This window comes from Salvia splendens, chromosome 16, assembly GCF_004379255.2.
Source record: "Salvia splendens isolate huo1 chromosome 16, SspV2, whole genome shotgun sequence".
Taxonomy (NCBI): Eukaryota; Viridiplantae; Streptophyta; class Magnoliopsida; order Lamiales; family Lamiaceae; genus Salvia; species Salvia splendens.
In genome coordinates this window covers 14792143-14808806 of record NC_056047.1, presented here as the reverse complement: position 1 = coordinate 14808806, position 16664 = coordinate 14792143, and the positions used below count along the sequence as shown (strand labels likewise).

General features: G+C 42.0%; 1 protein-coding gene across 1 annotated transcript; it reads right to left on the bottom strand.

Annotated features, from left to right (window-relative positions):
* Positions 1-3598: 3598 nt before the first annotated feature.
* Positions 3599-16313, bottom strand: LOC121769914 (probable phospholipid hydroperoxide glutathione peroxidase). Its single transcript, XM_042166697.1, has 6 exons — positions 16128-16313; positions 7472-7548; positions 6954-7015; positions 6627-6745; positions 3721-3888; positions 3599-3628 (listed from the first exon to the last, which is right to left on the bottom strand). The coding sequence occupies exons 1-6, from the start codon at positions 16176-16178 to the stop codon at positions 3599-3601; spliced, it is 507 nt and encodes a 168-aa protein (XP_042022631.1). The 5' UTR covers positions 16179-16313.
* Positions 16314-16664: the final 351 nt, after the last annotated feature.

Sequence of the window (16664 nt, the reverse complement as noted above, 5' to 3'; positions counted from 1 at the left end):
TGCTCTCATGTCCGCCTTTGCCCAATCATCAAGTAGCATAGTGGCTTCCATGTTCTTGGCGGAGAGATTGCTCTTTTTATCGTCTAGGACACAACCGCCGACACTAAAAGCTTGCTCAACGGCGACGGTGGAAGCGGGAACGGCGAAAATCTCCTTAGCCATGATGGATAGTATCGGAAACTCTTTGTCATGTGTTCCCCACCAATTAAGGACGTCAATTTGTTGCGTAGGAGGACCTGCATCTTCAAAAATATAGCGCGATTCCAAATATATATCTAACTCACTAGTTGCTCTAGTCCTATTGGTTGTAGTACCGTATAGATCTTGCAATTGTGATACTACGTCTGGATCAATCATGACATTGCTAAACTCCCCGCCACCAAAATCAAATGTGGAAGGACTAGGAGGAGCACGTACCTGGTGAGCGGTGTTGTAGCGCATTTCATATTCCGCATAGAGAGCACGAAGTGCACTATCTAACCTTAGTTTGATTTCATCAACATCCGGAATACTTAGTTCGAAGCATTCTCCTCTTGTCAAGCCCATTTCGCGGAGTTGAGAAAAATCCAAATCGTGCAAACAACCATAGTACATGTCTAAAATTTTATAAACACCATGCAACTTCCACTTTGGATCCAAGCATTTTGCAATCAAAAACACATTTGGAATACGTGAAAAATATTTTAACCACTTTTCAACCATATAAAATAAAATTGCCCTCAACTCAATGAATTGAGTATTTTTCACACAAGTTTTAAAACCAATTGCCACATACATGCAATGCTCCAAAACGCGCACAGAAGTAGGATAATAAACACCGGATAACTCAACAGTGGCATTTTTGAAAGCGCGGAATAATCGAAATAAATCCATGCTGTGGTCCCAACAAGCGGGTATCAAAATTAAATCAGAAGGAACATGAGGACAACTTCTAAAAAAATCACATAAATACTCAATGTGGTTCAAAGTCGACTCCAACATATCATATGTCGAGTTCCAACCAGTTGAAACATCCAAACGAAAGTTGGTGTACCTGCATTGCTTACTATGACAATATCTCTTCCAAGCTCTACCAATAGGAGCTTTGTTATGAATCAACTTCACAGCAGTTCTAATAGGATCAACATACTTTTGCCACAAATCGATCGCATCTTGAACACACAAATTCAAAATATGGGCAATACATCGCACATGAAAATATTTGCCATCAATAACAGGAGAACATGCACTGATTAGTTCATCTATGCTAGCAGTGTTAGCGCTAGCATTGTCAACACCAATTGAAAAAATTTTATTGATCAATTGAAATTCATTCAAAACTTGAATGATCAATTGAGCAATTGCTTGTGCAGTGTGTGGTGCGGGAAATTCCCGAAATGCAATCAAACGTTTGTTTAAAGTCCAACTGTGATCAACGAAATGCACAGTGATGCCCATATACGAATTTTTACAAAAACAATCAGTCCACACATCAGAACAAATAGAAACTTTATGCCCTAAGTTAATAATAAACGTACCTAATTGCGCCTTCTTTTCCATGCATTGTCGAACAACGGCTCGAGTCATTGAAGTTCGACTCAATTTTCTTGCAGCGGCATTATAAACTTGCCGCATACTCGACTCAAAAGCATCGTTATCAAAAGCATTGAATGGAAAATGTTTCATAACGGCAAATCTAGACATCACATTAAGAGCATTTTTGTGATCATATTTCAAAAGAGTATTGCTACACGTACCTGATGTTTGGGATGAACCCGTCCCACTCCCGGTCCCGACTCCATGTTGAAAGTTGAGTTGAGTTTGGGTTGGAGCGATACCAAACTCGACCGGATGCGCTTTCTCCATGTGACGGGTAAATGTACCGTATCCTCCACCCCTTCGGAATGTGTATACGTTTTCGCAATAGTTGCAATACACATTATAAGTGTTAGGATCGTTACTATCTTGTACCTTCTTGAAATGTTTTCACCATGATGTTTGAGGTTAAAGACCTTTCAGCTGGTCTAGGAGGTGAGGAGGTTGTCCACGACCACGACTACGACCACGCCGACTCCTTGGTGGTGGTGGGGGTGGCATTTCTTGAACCTCTTCTACCTCCTCCCCCTCCTCCTCGTCGTCATCATCATCATCGTCTTCATCAACATTCACAGGGGTTGGACTTTGTTGGGAATAGGCACCGCGACCGGGAGCACCACTACCGGTACCAGCATAAGCATCGCCTTGGTATTGAGAGCGAGAGAGAGCAATAGCATGTGCCACATCTTGCTCTTCTCGAGCCTACAAAATAATATTTGTATTGTAAATACAAAATAAAATTATGAACAATAATGTAATGTAATTCAAAATTAATTAAATTAGTAGATAATAAATATTAACCTGCCACTCATCCATGTTCATTTGAGAAATTTCATCAATAACGGATCTCCGAGATGGCCTCTTGGCCTTTCCCTTTCCCTTATCAACACGACCTTCTCGGGATGAAGACATATTGCTATGTAGAAATATGGAATAATATATTTTTTTTGTTTTAGCAATTGAGAAAGGAAGACAACTTATAGAACTACGGGAACAATTATAAGTGTATAACAATGCGTAATAAGAGTAGCACTTGCGTAACTAAATGGAAGCACAATAGCACAAATGAGAAATTGGAGACAAAGAGAGAGAATTGGGAGATTGAAGAGAGAAACTCTTATTAACACAAGAGTGGGGTGAATGTAAATGAGGATAGAGGGGGGTATTTATAGATAAAAATGGGGTGGGGAAATGGAAGAATTCGAATTTGAAATTTTAAAAAAAAATTGAATTTTCGGAAAACCGGCAGTTTTTGGCGGAAAACCGCCGGAACCGCCGTTTCCGGGCAAAACCGCCGGTTTCCGGGACAAAACCACCGGTTCGGTCAACGAAACCGTCTGCAAAAGCTGCGCCATGTCTCCTCGTGTCTCGCGCCGCAACCGGATACCACTGAACCGGCGGTTAACCGCCAGTTTTCACGGTTAACCGTCAGTTAACCGCCGGTTCAAGTCCCAAAAACCGCTGGAACCGGCCGGTTTTTCAGCTAAAAAGCTGCCGCCGTCGGCCCCATCACCCATGCCTTGATATACGCGCCCGAACCGGCGGTTCCACCGGTTCCGAACCGTCCGAAACCGCCGGTTCGGTGACGGTTCCGGTTCGAAATACCTTGAACCTGAACCGGACCGCAACACGAATTCCGACGGTTCCGGTTCAGGAAAATGGCCACGGTTCCGGTTCGGCGGTTAACCGCCGGAACCGGAACCGGTGGGCATCTCTAGCCACCTCTCCCTCCCTCTTATTTGGAAGTGTCTTGTTCACAAATATTTTTACATGTAAAATTACTCTTACTCTTTTCCCTTGCGATTCTTAGATTTCAAAGGCTAAAATACACAATGCAAGAATATTAAACCCATGAATACACAAAGATTAATTAAGTATTATTTGAAGTAGAAAGCAATAGATGAGTATACAGAAAAAGGAATATTGCAAAACCCACCCCAGAAAGTAATAGTACATCAATATGCAAACACATGGTGCTGCTTATTCACTCCGGGGTCGTTATTGGCGATAAGCCGGACCCCATTCACAAACCTAAGAGCTTCTTTATATCCTTCTGCAAAAACCAAACCCCAACCAATTTCAGACTCTTTAACCTCAATAGTAATAATCCCACAAAACAAATTCAGACAATGTTTCTTTCTTTACCTCTATGCTGAGAGGAGATGTGGTGGGCGCATAGCGATCGACAACATTACCCTCTTTGTCCACCAAGAATTTGGAGAAGTTCCACTTTATGCTATCTCCGAAAAGCCCTCCTTTCACAGACTTCATGTACTTGTATATCGGAGCAGCATTCGCCCCATTCACCTCCACCTGCATGCATCCAACTGTCACGCCCGCATTTCCTAAGGATAGGAAGTACGGTGGACCGCGACTAGGGGAGGAATAAAGAAGCGGGGAAGAAAGGGGAGAACAGGAATATTTGACCCAAAAGCATTTATTAAAAAGAAGTTCACTTCAAACATTGTACTAAGAAGACATTTCTAAAGTTAATGTAAACAGAGTTAAATAAAAACAATGTATCGGATTACAAAGCAGCGGAAAAGACCAAAAGACAGATGATGCCGGGTATGACGACACGACACCATCCAAAAGACCAAGTAAAACACTCATTTGGCTTTCACTGCTCAACATCCGTCATCCCCATCGCCGCTCAACCTGCACATTAAGAAAACAACATGCAGGGCTGAGTACTTATTGCACTCAGTGGACACACGCCAAAATCATAGTTTGTCATGCCACATCAGTGTAACCTTGGGGTTTTAAGTGTAAGAAAGTAACCCAAGTACACAAAATATATTTCATAAATTCGACTGCGCAGTCATTTTCAGATATTGCCACCCTTATTCCCACTATCATACACTATCTGATCCAACCATGACAAGGGGCGTGGCCACACCCCAGGTCAACTAGACCGGCCAACTTGCTCTCAGATGGCTCCCGGTCTCGTGTACACTAGCCTGAGGGTTCGCAGCCCAACAGACCCGAATTCGATTAAACATATGTGGTAAACCACTTCAGATAGGTTTCAAAACAAAACAATTGGCAAGACAAACAGTTCACCTCCATAAACATTTCCGGAACAAAGTCCGTATTTAAAGATAACCCACATAAAAGTAGGGTAGAAAAGCCCACCTCGATTGCTTAGCTTTTAAAACAGTTCCCTTCAACCACACTTTCCTCGAAAAAGATCACCCTTTTGAAAGATAAATAAATCATGATTAGAGTCAGGGTAGACGATGTTTAAACGACAATGCATGATTCCTACGTGGACGACTTCAACATCTAGCACATTACACGAACACACACTTAACAACATCTCATAAGCCAAACACACAAAGACACGCCCGAAAACACACCCCGCACGCACCCGACACGCATACGACGTACTCAAAACGCGCACACGACACCACACAACACTCAAACTCCTGGCATACCCTTACTGTGCAACGGCTCACTTGGCTCGGAAAAGGTTCGGAAAAAGCTCGGAAAAAGGATCGGCGTCTCGGCCTGGCTCGGTGTCTCGGCCGCCTGGCTCGGCACCTCGGCCGACCGTCTCGGCCGCCTGGCTCGGCACCTCGGCCGACCGTCTCGGCCGCCTGGCTCGGCACCTCGGCCGCCTGGCTCGGCACCTCGGCCGACCGTCTCGGCCGCCTGGCTCGGCACCTCGGCCGCCTGTCTCGGCACAGCTCGGCACCTGTCTCGGCACAGCTCGGCACCTGTCTCGGCACAGCTCGGCACCTGTCTCGGCACAGCTCGGCACCTGTCTCGGCACAGCTCGGCACCTGTCTCGGCACAGTCCAGTGTACACTCACTTTCCTCCAACCTCCGATTCTCAAACCCTATACGACAATCACACCACACCTCCTACGTCCCAAAACACACCCAAACACCTGGGTCATCCCTTCAAAACTCTCCACAACACTGCCCTAGGCCGAACCCTACAACTCTCGGCCAACACACACGAAACCCTCGAACCAAACACTGATTTTCCCGAGCCATCTCTTGGCCAAACACACCCACATGCTTGACAAAACACAACACTCAGAAACACACCCAAAGCACACACAAACATCACCCAGAACACACCACACGCAGAACTGCGCAGTTTACTTGCAAAAAATCATAGTAAAATCATACGACATCCAATGAAGCTGAAATTTACACACCACACCGAAGACACATCCAAGTTTATACGGTTAAAATTTCGTACCAAAAGGAGATCGTTTGCTCAGTCAAAACGGGGTCGGAACCCACTGTCAGTTACTAACAAAACATGCTCGACAACAACACATAATCACAAAACCTATTCAGCATCTAAACCTTCCCAAAACGTCCTACATGCATGTTTTTCGAATTAAACGAGAGTTGAGGCCTTGTATTACCTTTCCCGGATAGTTCAACGTAGTGTAAAAGCTTTACTTCCTCTTACGACTCCGATTCACGACGAAGGAGGGTATCACCTTGAGGAATCCAAGAAGATGATGAGAGGGAGTGAATGGAAGAAGGTAAAAACCGAGAGGGAGAAGGGAGGAAGCTTACCGGTGTTGAGATTGTGAGGGAGAAGAGAGAACCGATGATTGATTGTGATTGGGAAGGGAAAGATATCGGTTTTGTGGGAGTGGGGGGGGGGTTGAGAAGATCGTGGGGTGAGGGAGAGAACCGAGAGAGAGAGGGAGAGAGAGAGAGAGAGATATTTAATTTATTAATTAGGATATTAATTTGCTTTTCAAAAACCATAAACTAAATATTCACACCCATAAATAATGTAAAACAAATAAAACATACCACACCATATCTTAAACAAGATATTCACAAAAAGCAAACACCCTTTAATTAAAAAAAACGGACATTACACCAACACCCCTTTCCTCGATCATCAATCAATTCTCTCTTTACTTCTTCAGGTAAACACCCATCTTCTAGTTTGCTTGACATGATATGACAAGTTAAAATTCAAATAATTCAGCCTAGTAACCCAAGACTAAACCTGTTTCCCCTAAAACAGGGAGTAATGGCTGCCATCTTATTAAAAACATGGGCATTCATACCTTGTCGAATATTGGATACTCAGCCTTAAAACGAGTGCAAGCAAACTCCTGAATCTGTTCATTGGTTCCCGGCTCCTGGGAACCAAACTGATTGCAAGGAAATGCCAATATCTCCAAACCTAAGTTATTATAACAAAATAATAATACAGTAGGAAATAAATACTATGACTATATATATTCGAACTTAGCACAATATATATCTCTTAGTACCAGCTCAAAACCTGCTAGTCTCAAGAGCAAGGAGGACAGATAATCAAATTTAAATGGCTAAGGAAATCAACTCATCCAAAGGAAAGCACTCAGAACCAAAAATAAACATGATCATACCTTGATCCTTGTATTTCTCGTACAGCTTCGTCAACTCTGTGTAATTTGAGTTTGTCAGGCCACTGACACATCAATAGCGCACAATTCAGTTACTTATCCGAAACATGAACACGGTTTTGTATACTAGAAGCTATATAACGAACATGTTGACCAACTTGAAGAGGTCCCAATATCATTAATGGAAAAAATATTCCAGATGTATCAGTCAAGCAACCATAATCCAGCAGACATATGGCTAAAGACTGAAAAATATAAACTTCATCATCTTGTTTACACAATATACAGAAGGAGATTCTGATTCTTTTAACACATACCTTCGCAAAAACCAAATCTCGACAAAATTATAAAATTCAAATTATCTACTTGATCTCACGATGCAAAATGAGAATACAGGAACAAATCATAGATTGATTGAGCTGTGAAGACACTCTTTTTAGCATAACCAGTCAAGCTAGAAATTATGAAGCTAGCATTTGCATTTACAGCAGAGAAAAGTTTCATCTGAACTTAACACATACCACTGTGATGCAACATTGACAATTAGCAGGACTTTCCCTTTGTAAATGCTCAAATCCACGTCATTCCCTTTGGCATCCTGCACAAACAAATCCAAGATTGTAATTACAGTAGACATGATGAAAAACCCTCATTTTAAACCATATTATGAACAATTGAACACCCATACATTTATAACATGTTTTTAAAAAATGATCACACATTGGAAACTTAGGCACCGCACACCCTCCGGGAAACTGTATTATCAATACAGATTGACAAGAAAAATGGAAACAAAATTTATGAAGTACATTCAAAAAGAGAATTTGAACCTTCTTTCCAAAAAGAGCTAAAACCTTACTTGGCTATCTTGGCTGTCAAATGGTGGGAAAATCGGGTTTATGGGGCACTTTACACTAAATATTACGTAAATGTACCCATTTTGTTATCTATTCCAAAAATGGGAAAAACGCCAACCACATTGGCGTTTCTATTAGTAAAAACGCCAACCTCATTGGCGTTTATCTTCGCGTCGTATTGGAGGTGTATTTTCGCCAAATACAGCGGCGGTAAAAAACGCCAACTTCATTGGCGTGTTTTAAGCTAAAACGCCAATGTAGTTGGCGTGTTTAATTAATAAAACGCCAATGCAGTAGGCGTATTTACTAATAAAAACGCCACTGAGGTTGGCGTGTTATTCTTAAAAACGCCAATTTGAGCGGCGTGTTTCTGTTGAACCATATCCTTATCAGATCTCCCCAACATCGCGACCCTAAACACTTTCCCTCCCCAAAACGCGAAAACCCTTCCCAAACGCATAAAAACCTTTCGCTCGGGTCGACCCGGTGGTGGATTTAAGCGTGGATATTTTGAATTTGGCTAATTCTTTCAACCATTAGTCCTTCTAATCGGTTAGTCTATCAAATTTTAGACTCATTCTTCTAAACATTAGTCTTCCAATATTTGATTGATTGTTGTGATAATATATATTGTAGTGTAATTAATATAATAGTTTGACCAATTATTATGGGTACACTAATATTTTGATGGATTATTATGATAGTATATATTTTAATGGAAATATTTTGACCAATTGTTATGCTATTATATGTTATAGTATATTTTATGGATTGTTATGATAATACATATTGTAGTGTATTTAATAGAATTATTTTGTCAATTTTTTGGCTGACTCTACATAATGATGAATGTAAAAATAATACATATTTATTTGTGTTTTACATTATTGCAGATAGTATGACGTGGTGTGTCAATTTATATTGGGGTGGAAAGATAATTCCCGGAGCAGTTATTTCGTATGATCCTCCTTTTGCTAAAGGATTCATTATGTTGGATGAAACAATTTCGTACGATGACCTTGTGGAAAAAATTTGTGAAAGGATGGGGATAAGCATATATGAAAACAATATTCAAATAATATGGAAACGTACTATATGCTTTGGATCCGGAGTCACGTTTATAGGTGTTCAACTAGAAGAAGTATGCATGCAACTAATGTTTAGTGAGAGTATGGTTATTGGAGGTGTAATTGAATTATATGTTGAGTATTCGGCAATTACTCAACATCATAGTCATCATGTCATAAGTTATGATGCTGGTACGTCAACGAGAGCCCAAGAACCATATTTTGCTGCAACACAAGATTTTGATGTTGGTACGTCTACGAGAGCCGAAGAATCATATTTAGCTGCAACACAAGATTTTGAAGCTGGAGGCGTGCATTTAGGGGATCGTGACAATTGTGATGTGGTGGAGGACATAATAGGTCCTGATAAAGCCGACTTTCTTGATCCACAATCACCTTATAATTCTGAAGATTCCGACACGGTTAGTACAGACTCAGATGGTGATCCGTCGGATGATGAACAATTTGTTGCTTCAAGACCATCCATTCCACTTGGAGAAACAGCAGTTGGAGAAACATCAGTTGGTGGAAGGGCAGTTGGAGGAAGAGTAGTTCCACAGTTCCCACAGCCTGGAATCAACTACTTTCGCACCTTACCAGGTCCATATGATAGTTTTGATCCCAAAAACTTTGAGCGTGATGATCCCAGTGTGCATTATTGGAGTGAAAAGGATCCTACCAATGCCGGTTTGCATACTAAATTTAGAACGAAGTTGGAATTGAAGGCAGCTGTGACTCATTGGCATTTGGAAAAAATCCGACAATATACAGTTGTTGAAAGTAAAGGAAAGAGATGGCATGCAGTTTGTAAGTGGCCACAGGGAAATCCGAAAGATACGTCCTTACCTAAATGTTTGTGGGAGTGCCGAGCAACACTGAGGAAGCATGATGAACACTGGCAAATTAGAGTGTTCAGCACTGCTCATACTTGCATGGGGGATCGTAACTATAATGGCCACGCTAATCTTTCGTCGGGTATGATAGCGTTGAGTGTTCGCCATCAGATAGAAAACGATCCTTGCTACAAGGTAAAAGCAATTGTGGCGGATATTGAAAATAGATTTCATGTCAAAGTTAGTTACAAGAAAGCATGGTATGCTCGGAGGACAGCGATTGAGCTTGTATACGGTGGATGGGAGTGGTCGTTCAAAGTTTTACCAGCTTATTTGAATGAAGTGCAAAGACAAAATCCTGGCACAATTGTGGAATGGATGCACGATGACATATTAAGCAATGGTATGAACAAGGTATTCAAGTACGTATTCTGGGCTTTAGGACCAGCTGTGGAGGCTTTTCAACTATGCAAACCAGTTTTAACGGTTGATGGAACTCATCTACGTGGACGATGTCGAGGTAAAATTCTTATTGCCGTTGGATTTGATGCTAATAAGAAATGTTTGCCTGTTGCATATGCCATTGTTGATGAGGAAACCAAAGAAAGTTGGAATTGGTTTATGGAACGCATTAGACTTCATGTAGCAAAGCATGAAATATGTGTCATATCTGATAGGCATGTGGGAATCATAGATGCAATGAATTCTCCCATATGGAAAGAAGAACCCAATGTGGGTCATCACAGATTTTGCTTGGTACATGTTAGAAAGAATGTTTTGCAGAATCACAAAGGTATCATGGTCAAAAGACTTGTTTGGAAAATTGGTATTGCTACCAAGAAGCGCAAGTTTAAGATCAGACGTCGTTTACTTCGAAACGTCAACAACGAGGCTTTGCAGTACCTTGATGCCGTGGAGTTAGAAAAATGGAATCTGGCGTATGACAAACACAAAAGATGGGGTGAGGTTTCCACTAATATGGTGGAATCTTACAACAATGTGTTGAGAGGCGCAAGACAACTCCCAATTAAAGCTTGCATTGATATGATATTCTGGAGGACAATAGAATGGTTCAATGACCGGTCAATTGCATCAACACAGTGTGCCACACCACTTACCCCGTGGGCGCATGAAAAGGTGTGCAAAAATGATGCAAAAGGTCAATTGCATAATGTGAGAGCACCCAACACAATTGCAGGGCATTATGTGGTTCGAACAAAGCGTCGAATTGGTGGAAAGGGCGCTAATAAGTGGAAGGTAAAGTACTTGGACTCGCACTGCAAATGTCAAAAGTGGCAGATGTGGAGACTTCCATGTTCACATGCAGCGGCAGTTGCGCGTTTTAGAAACGACAACATGCTGTCGCTTGTTGATCCCGTATACCGCACAAGTGTTTGGGTACACCAATATTCTACGGTGTTCAATCCACCCAGACACCAAGATTATTGGGCCGTGCCTGAATGGACTTTGCAATGTTCACGAGCTCAGTTAATGCCTAAAAGTCGCGGTCGATACCGTACTACTAGGATTCCTAATCAGATGGATGTCCGTGAAGCTGACCAGCCACGAGCCCGACGCCGATGTAAACATTGCCGTCAACCAGGTCACGACAGGCGCAACTGCCCGAATACTCATTCAAGGATGGATACTCAGTTGGTAGATGATGCCGCTGACGATTTTATGCATCCACCTCCACCAAGGATGGATACTCAGTTGATAGATGATGCCGCTGACGATTCTTTGCCTCCACCTCCACCAAGATATGCAGTTCGAGGTCGTCATTCTGTCAGTCACACTGATGATGTCGATCACGATTTTATGCCTCCACCTCCATCAAGATCTGCAGTTCGAGGTCGTCACTCTGTCAGCCACACTGGTGGTACAGGCGAACACATCGGTCTCAGTGATGTCCCACATTCTCCACCTCGGTCTTCTGTGCGAGACGAATATTTTGGGGTTGATTTAGAGAATGTCGTTGTGCGAGAGACTCCTCCGTCTAGACTCTCAACCGCCAGAATCGGGAAGGGGATCCGTAGCTTTTTTACGCGGAAAAGGCGAGACAATTGAACGTATGCATTGTGTAATATTGGATTTCTGTATTTAGCAAGATTTGGACTAATGTATAGGGTAATATTTGTATGTACTTATATATTGAATAATGATGAAATGATTAAAAACTCTAACTGTGGGAGCGTTTTTTTATAGGACACGCCGATGTGAGTGGCGTGTTTAAAGCGACGCCTACTTCATTGGCGTCTTTTCACTTTAAAACGCCAACGTGAATGGCGTGTTATTGCTGAAACACGCCAACGGGACTGGCGTGTTTGTTCAGAATGTCCGCTTTCGGCGTAGAAAAAACGAGCAAAGAAAAAACTAACTTAAAAACGCCAATGGCGTTGGCGTTTTTAAATAACACGCCAACGGGAATGGCGTCTTATTAAACACGCCAACGGGACTGGCGTGTTTGTTCAGAATGTCCGCTTTCGGCGTAGAAAAAACGAGCAAAGAAAAAACTAACTTAAAAACGCCAATGGCGTTGGCGTTTTTAAATAACACGCCAACGGGAATGGAGTCTTATTAAAAACGCCAACGGGAATGGCGTGTTTGTTCAGAATGTCCGCATTCGTTGTAGAAAAAACGGGCAAAATATAAACTAACTTAAAAACGCCAATAGCATTGGCGTTTTTCACAAAGACTTACATTCACAAAAACGCCAATATCTCTTTATTTGCCTGTTTTCATTTTCATTTCTACTAGGAAATAATAATTCAGACATCCAAAGACTTAATCATAAAGACTTAAAATCAATGAGTTCAAATCAAATGAAAAAACATCAATATCAAATTACAGTAATATCAAGAGTTCAAATTAGTTCAATCGTCACGACGTTTCCGCATAAACAGACGCCGTATCCCCTTCCCAATAGTAGATGTAGATCTAGGGATCCTTGAGGGAGGAGTATCTTGAACAACAGCGTTCTCAAGATCCTCCTGCACAGACGACCGCGGTGGAGAAGCGGGGACATCACTGAGGCCAATATCTTCTCCGGTACCACCGGTATGGCTAATAGAATGACGGCCTCGAAGTGCAGAGCTCGGTGGAGGTGGGTCCTCAAAATCGTCATCGGAGTCGTGTACGAACTGAGATGACGACTCTCCGCGGACGGTTTTCTGCTTGGTTCGTCGTTTTGCCTTTTGCCTTATGGGTACGTCCACGTCCATTGCAGAGCGCTGCGAAGGAGGGTAGTCCATCAGCTGAGGCTCCCCGGATATCTGCAGTCCTTCTTCAACCATCCTCGAAATGGTTTCCATATCCGGACAGAAATGTCCTGTCGCAGCTCGGCCACTTAGAAAGTGGCGTATTTTGTGAAGCGTCTCCACCTACAATTTTTCAAAGTTAAGTACATATCATAATATGAATTTGAATAAGTAATCAGGGTTTAGTTAAGTATAAATAATGTACCGTAAAGTTATGAGAAGATGCGGTTTCGTGGAATCCCTCTTCAGCATGCACGCCGGGTTTGGTTAAATACACCACAGTGATCTGGCGAAACCAATTCATATATTCTTCCGTTGCAACAGGCTCAGTACTGTCCTCCAGATCAGTCCATATCGTAAAGTGTCTGTTGTCCCACTCCTGTATATAATTGGCGTGCCATTGAACCCAATTCCGACCAGCTTTTCCACGGCGATCCTGTTTCAAAAAATCAGAACCGTGGAACCGGGGGAGATCCGGGATATACGGTTGGACAATCCCGAATTGGCGCAACACTCGGTGTGGCAGGTGTGGCTCAGCCAGATTCCAACAAATAAGCGTTGTGATCGACATCCATATAGGACGACCGGCATCACAACTTTCCGGCAACTCCCGGTGGAGATAAGGCCTCCAAATAAACTACATGTGATACAAATTTTTCAAAATAATTTCCATAAAAACAAAAAACAAAAAACCAAAAACATTTTATAAATATATGAAGTACCTGATTAGGATGCATCATGGAGAACTGATCTCGGAAATTTTCAACACAATGTCCGGGTGCTTTTACATATGACGCCGGGCCATTCCATCTAAAAAATTTAAATTATGAGCGAAGAACACGAAAATTGATGAACATTAAGTTTAAAAACGCAATTAATGAACAACTTACGCGCTTGCACATGGTAGATAGTCTGTATGCACGGGATCTAGCATCCTCGGTCTAATATTTGGGATTCTCTCCCAAGCCCAAAGTTGTAATAGAGTTAAGGCTCCCCCTACATCCGTCCTCTTACCAACGGCCGCTTCACACAAATTGTGGTACAAGCAAGCAAGCGTCGCCCCACCCCAGCTATATGTAGAACACCGTTCTATATCCATGAAAAAGTGTAGGTAGAAGAACGGAATTTTATTTCCGGTGGCGTTGGGGATCATCAGACCACCAAGTAATAGCAGACAATAGATACGAGCCCGCTGAGCATATATGTAGTGTTCGTGGTCATTAGACAGCTCAATCCTCAATTGGCGCGATAAGCTCGTCTGCTTAAAAGCCATTTCCTTCAACTCGGATGCTTCCGGTATGAATCCTAGAAAATCCATACACCTGTCCGTCCAATATCCCGCGTCCGTCGGGGGGATGTAAGTTGTCAGAGCCTCTCCATCAACTTTCAGGCCCCATAAGACCTCCACGTCTTCCAGTGTCACAGTCGCTTCACCGACTGGAAAGTGAAACGTGTGAGTCTCTGGCCTCCAACGTTCAATCAGAGCTGTGATAAGATGGTGGTCAATTTCTTTTGGTTTACCACACCTTAACATACCCCCAAACCCCATCTGGTCCACTATTGCCAAGACATGTTGCTGGATGGGAACATCCCAAATTTTTCCTTCAAATCGTCGGCAGCGTACATCTTCGGATGGAACTCCTGCCCATATGTTGTTAGAGACGTGTTGTCTCTGAAAATATAATACAGATGGATCCGCAGGACCACATGCAAGCCGACGACGAGAGGTTGAAGATGATGCCATAATTTACCTACATAATTCAAATTCAACAATAACCAACCATAACATTTAATCCAATTTCATAAACCAAATTCAACAATAACCAACCATAAACCATTTCAATAATTAGATACAATTTAATCCAATATCACAAAATTGAACACCAACATCAAATAAGCAAGTTACACAACATTGCACATTCAAAATCATAAACCAATTCACCTACACAAAATTAACAATTTCAATTAACAATTCGCCCAACCTACCAATTTCAATTTTGCCTAACCTAACATTTTCAATTTGTCCAATTTCAATTTGACAAACCTAACAATATAAACAAATTTAACAATCTAAACTAATCAACCAAAACCCACATAAATCAAAACAATTTGCCCAATTTTTTAGCTATAAAAACCCTAGGGTTTAGGCTTATAATCAAATTTATACACAAATTAACTTAAACCCAACACAATCCAACATAATAATCAACAATAATATCATTCAACCAATCCAAAATGCATAATATTTCTACTCAATTCACAACCCATTACAAACCCTAGCTATCCACCAATTACTATAATTATGTAAAAGGTAAGCATACTAACCGAATAAAATAGATGAATTTGGGGGAGAATAGCACCGATTGATGAATGTAGGCCGAAATCACGGAGAGAAGGCGCGCAGCTGGAGAAATCGCGAAGGCTGTGTGTTGTGAGGTTTTCGCGATTTGGGGGAGGAACACCTGGTATATCAGTCTGATTAAACACGCCACTCAGGTTGGCGTTTTTCATGATTAAGTAAATACGCCACTCCGGTTGGCGTCTTTTACAAAACGTCAATATGTTCGGCGTTTCAACAAAGAAAACACGCCATTTACAAATGCGTTTTTTTATTTATACACGCCAACCAAGTTGGCGTGTTTAATCGTAATTACAATCCGAGAGCATACACCCAAAATACGGCACAAGTATAAAACGCCATCATCGTTGGCGTATTTACCTTAAAACACGCCAATGGCGTTGGCGTATTTACTAATAAAAACGCCAATGTGGTTGGCGTTTTTCCCATTTGTGGAATAGATAACAAAATGGGTACATTTACGTAATATTTAGTGTAAACTCCCCCATAAACCCGATTTTCCCGTCAAATGGTTCACTTCTTATTTCTAATGAAGTGGTTAATTACATGTTATTTTAATCTCAAATGGCCTCGGTTAATTTTCTCCCAACAACCTTCTCCTATAGATCAAACATTAAATTAACAATTCCAATATGGCTCGATACCAAACTTTGCCTTTCAAAATTCCAATTCATGCTTGGAACATCCATCACCAGTAGACAACAACACAATTCAATCGAGAAAATAGTAAGATCCCACCATCTATCAAATTAAGAAAAGAATAGATAAATTAGCTCGTCAATCTGAAATCAACGAAATCGATACCTTCACAGTGAATTCATGGATAGATTTAGGCGGCGTCGACTGAGTTGCCATCGCACGACTGTAAAGCAGATTTTCTCTTGGAACAATAACCGCTGAATAATTAAAAAAGGTTTTTTTGTGGTGAAAACGCAAACGATTCGTGAGAAACAGAGATGAGTTGAAACGAGTGGTTCTATTAAAAATGGAAGAAATGCTTGTGGATTTGAATTTGAAGAGATTTCTTGCGTGACGGGACATGGTGTATTAGAGCATCCACTACGCGTCCCGCGCGGGGCTTGCGTTCCGTCCCAGAGGGACGGTTCCGCCGCTGGACGCGTTGCGACCCTCGTCCCGTCCCGTAGCCCGTCCCCAACCCCGTAGCCTGCATCCGCGAGACAAGGGACGCGCCGGCCCGTCACGCGCCTGGGCGACGTGGCGCGCCCCCGATGCATGCGTGACGCCCACTCGCTGGCCAGCGAGTGGGCGTCGTCACGGATGACGCAATAAATCATTTTTTTAAAAAAAATCGAATTTTTTAAAAAAAAACTTTTTATTTAT

What these genes read in the sequence shown, in the direction of transcription:
- LOC121769914 (XM_042166697.1), bottom strand. Translation starts at nt 16,178, where the DNA reads ATGGCAACTCAGTCGACGCCGCCTAAATCTATCCATGAATTCACTGTG. An exon ending in TCCATGAATTCACTGTGAAG is followed by an intron (nt 7,549 to 16,127) that starts GTATCGATTTCG and finishes TTGTTTGTGCAG; the next exon opens with GATGCCAAAGGGAATGACGT. An exon ending in CGAGAAATACAAGGATCAAG is followed by an intron (nt 6,746 to 6,953) that starts GTATGATCATGT and finishes ATAATAACTTAG; the next exon opens with GTTTGGAGATATTGGCATTT.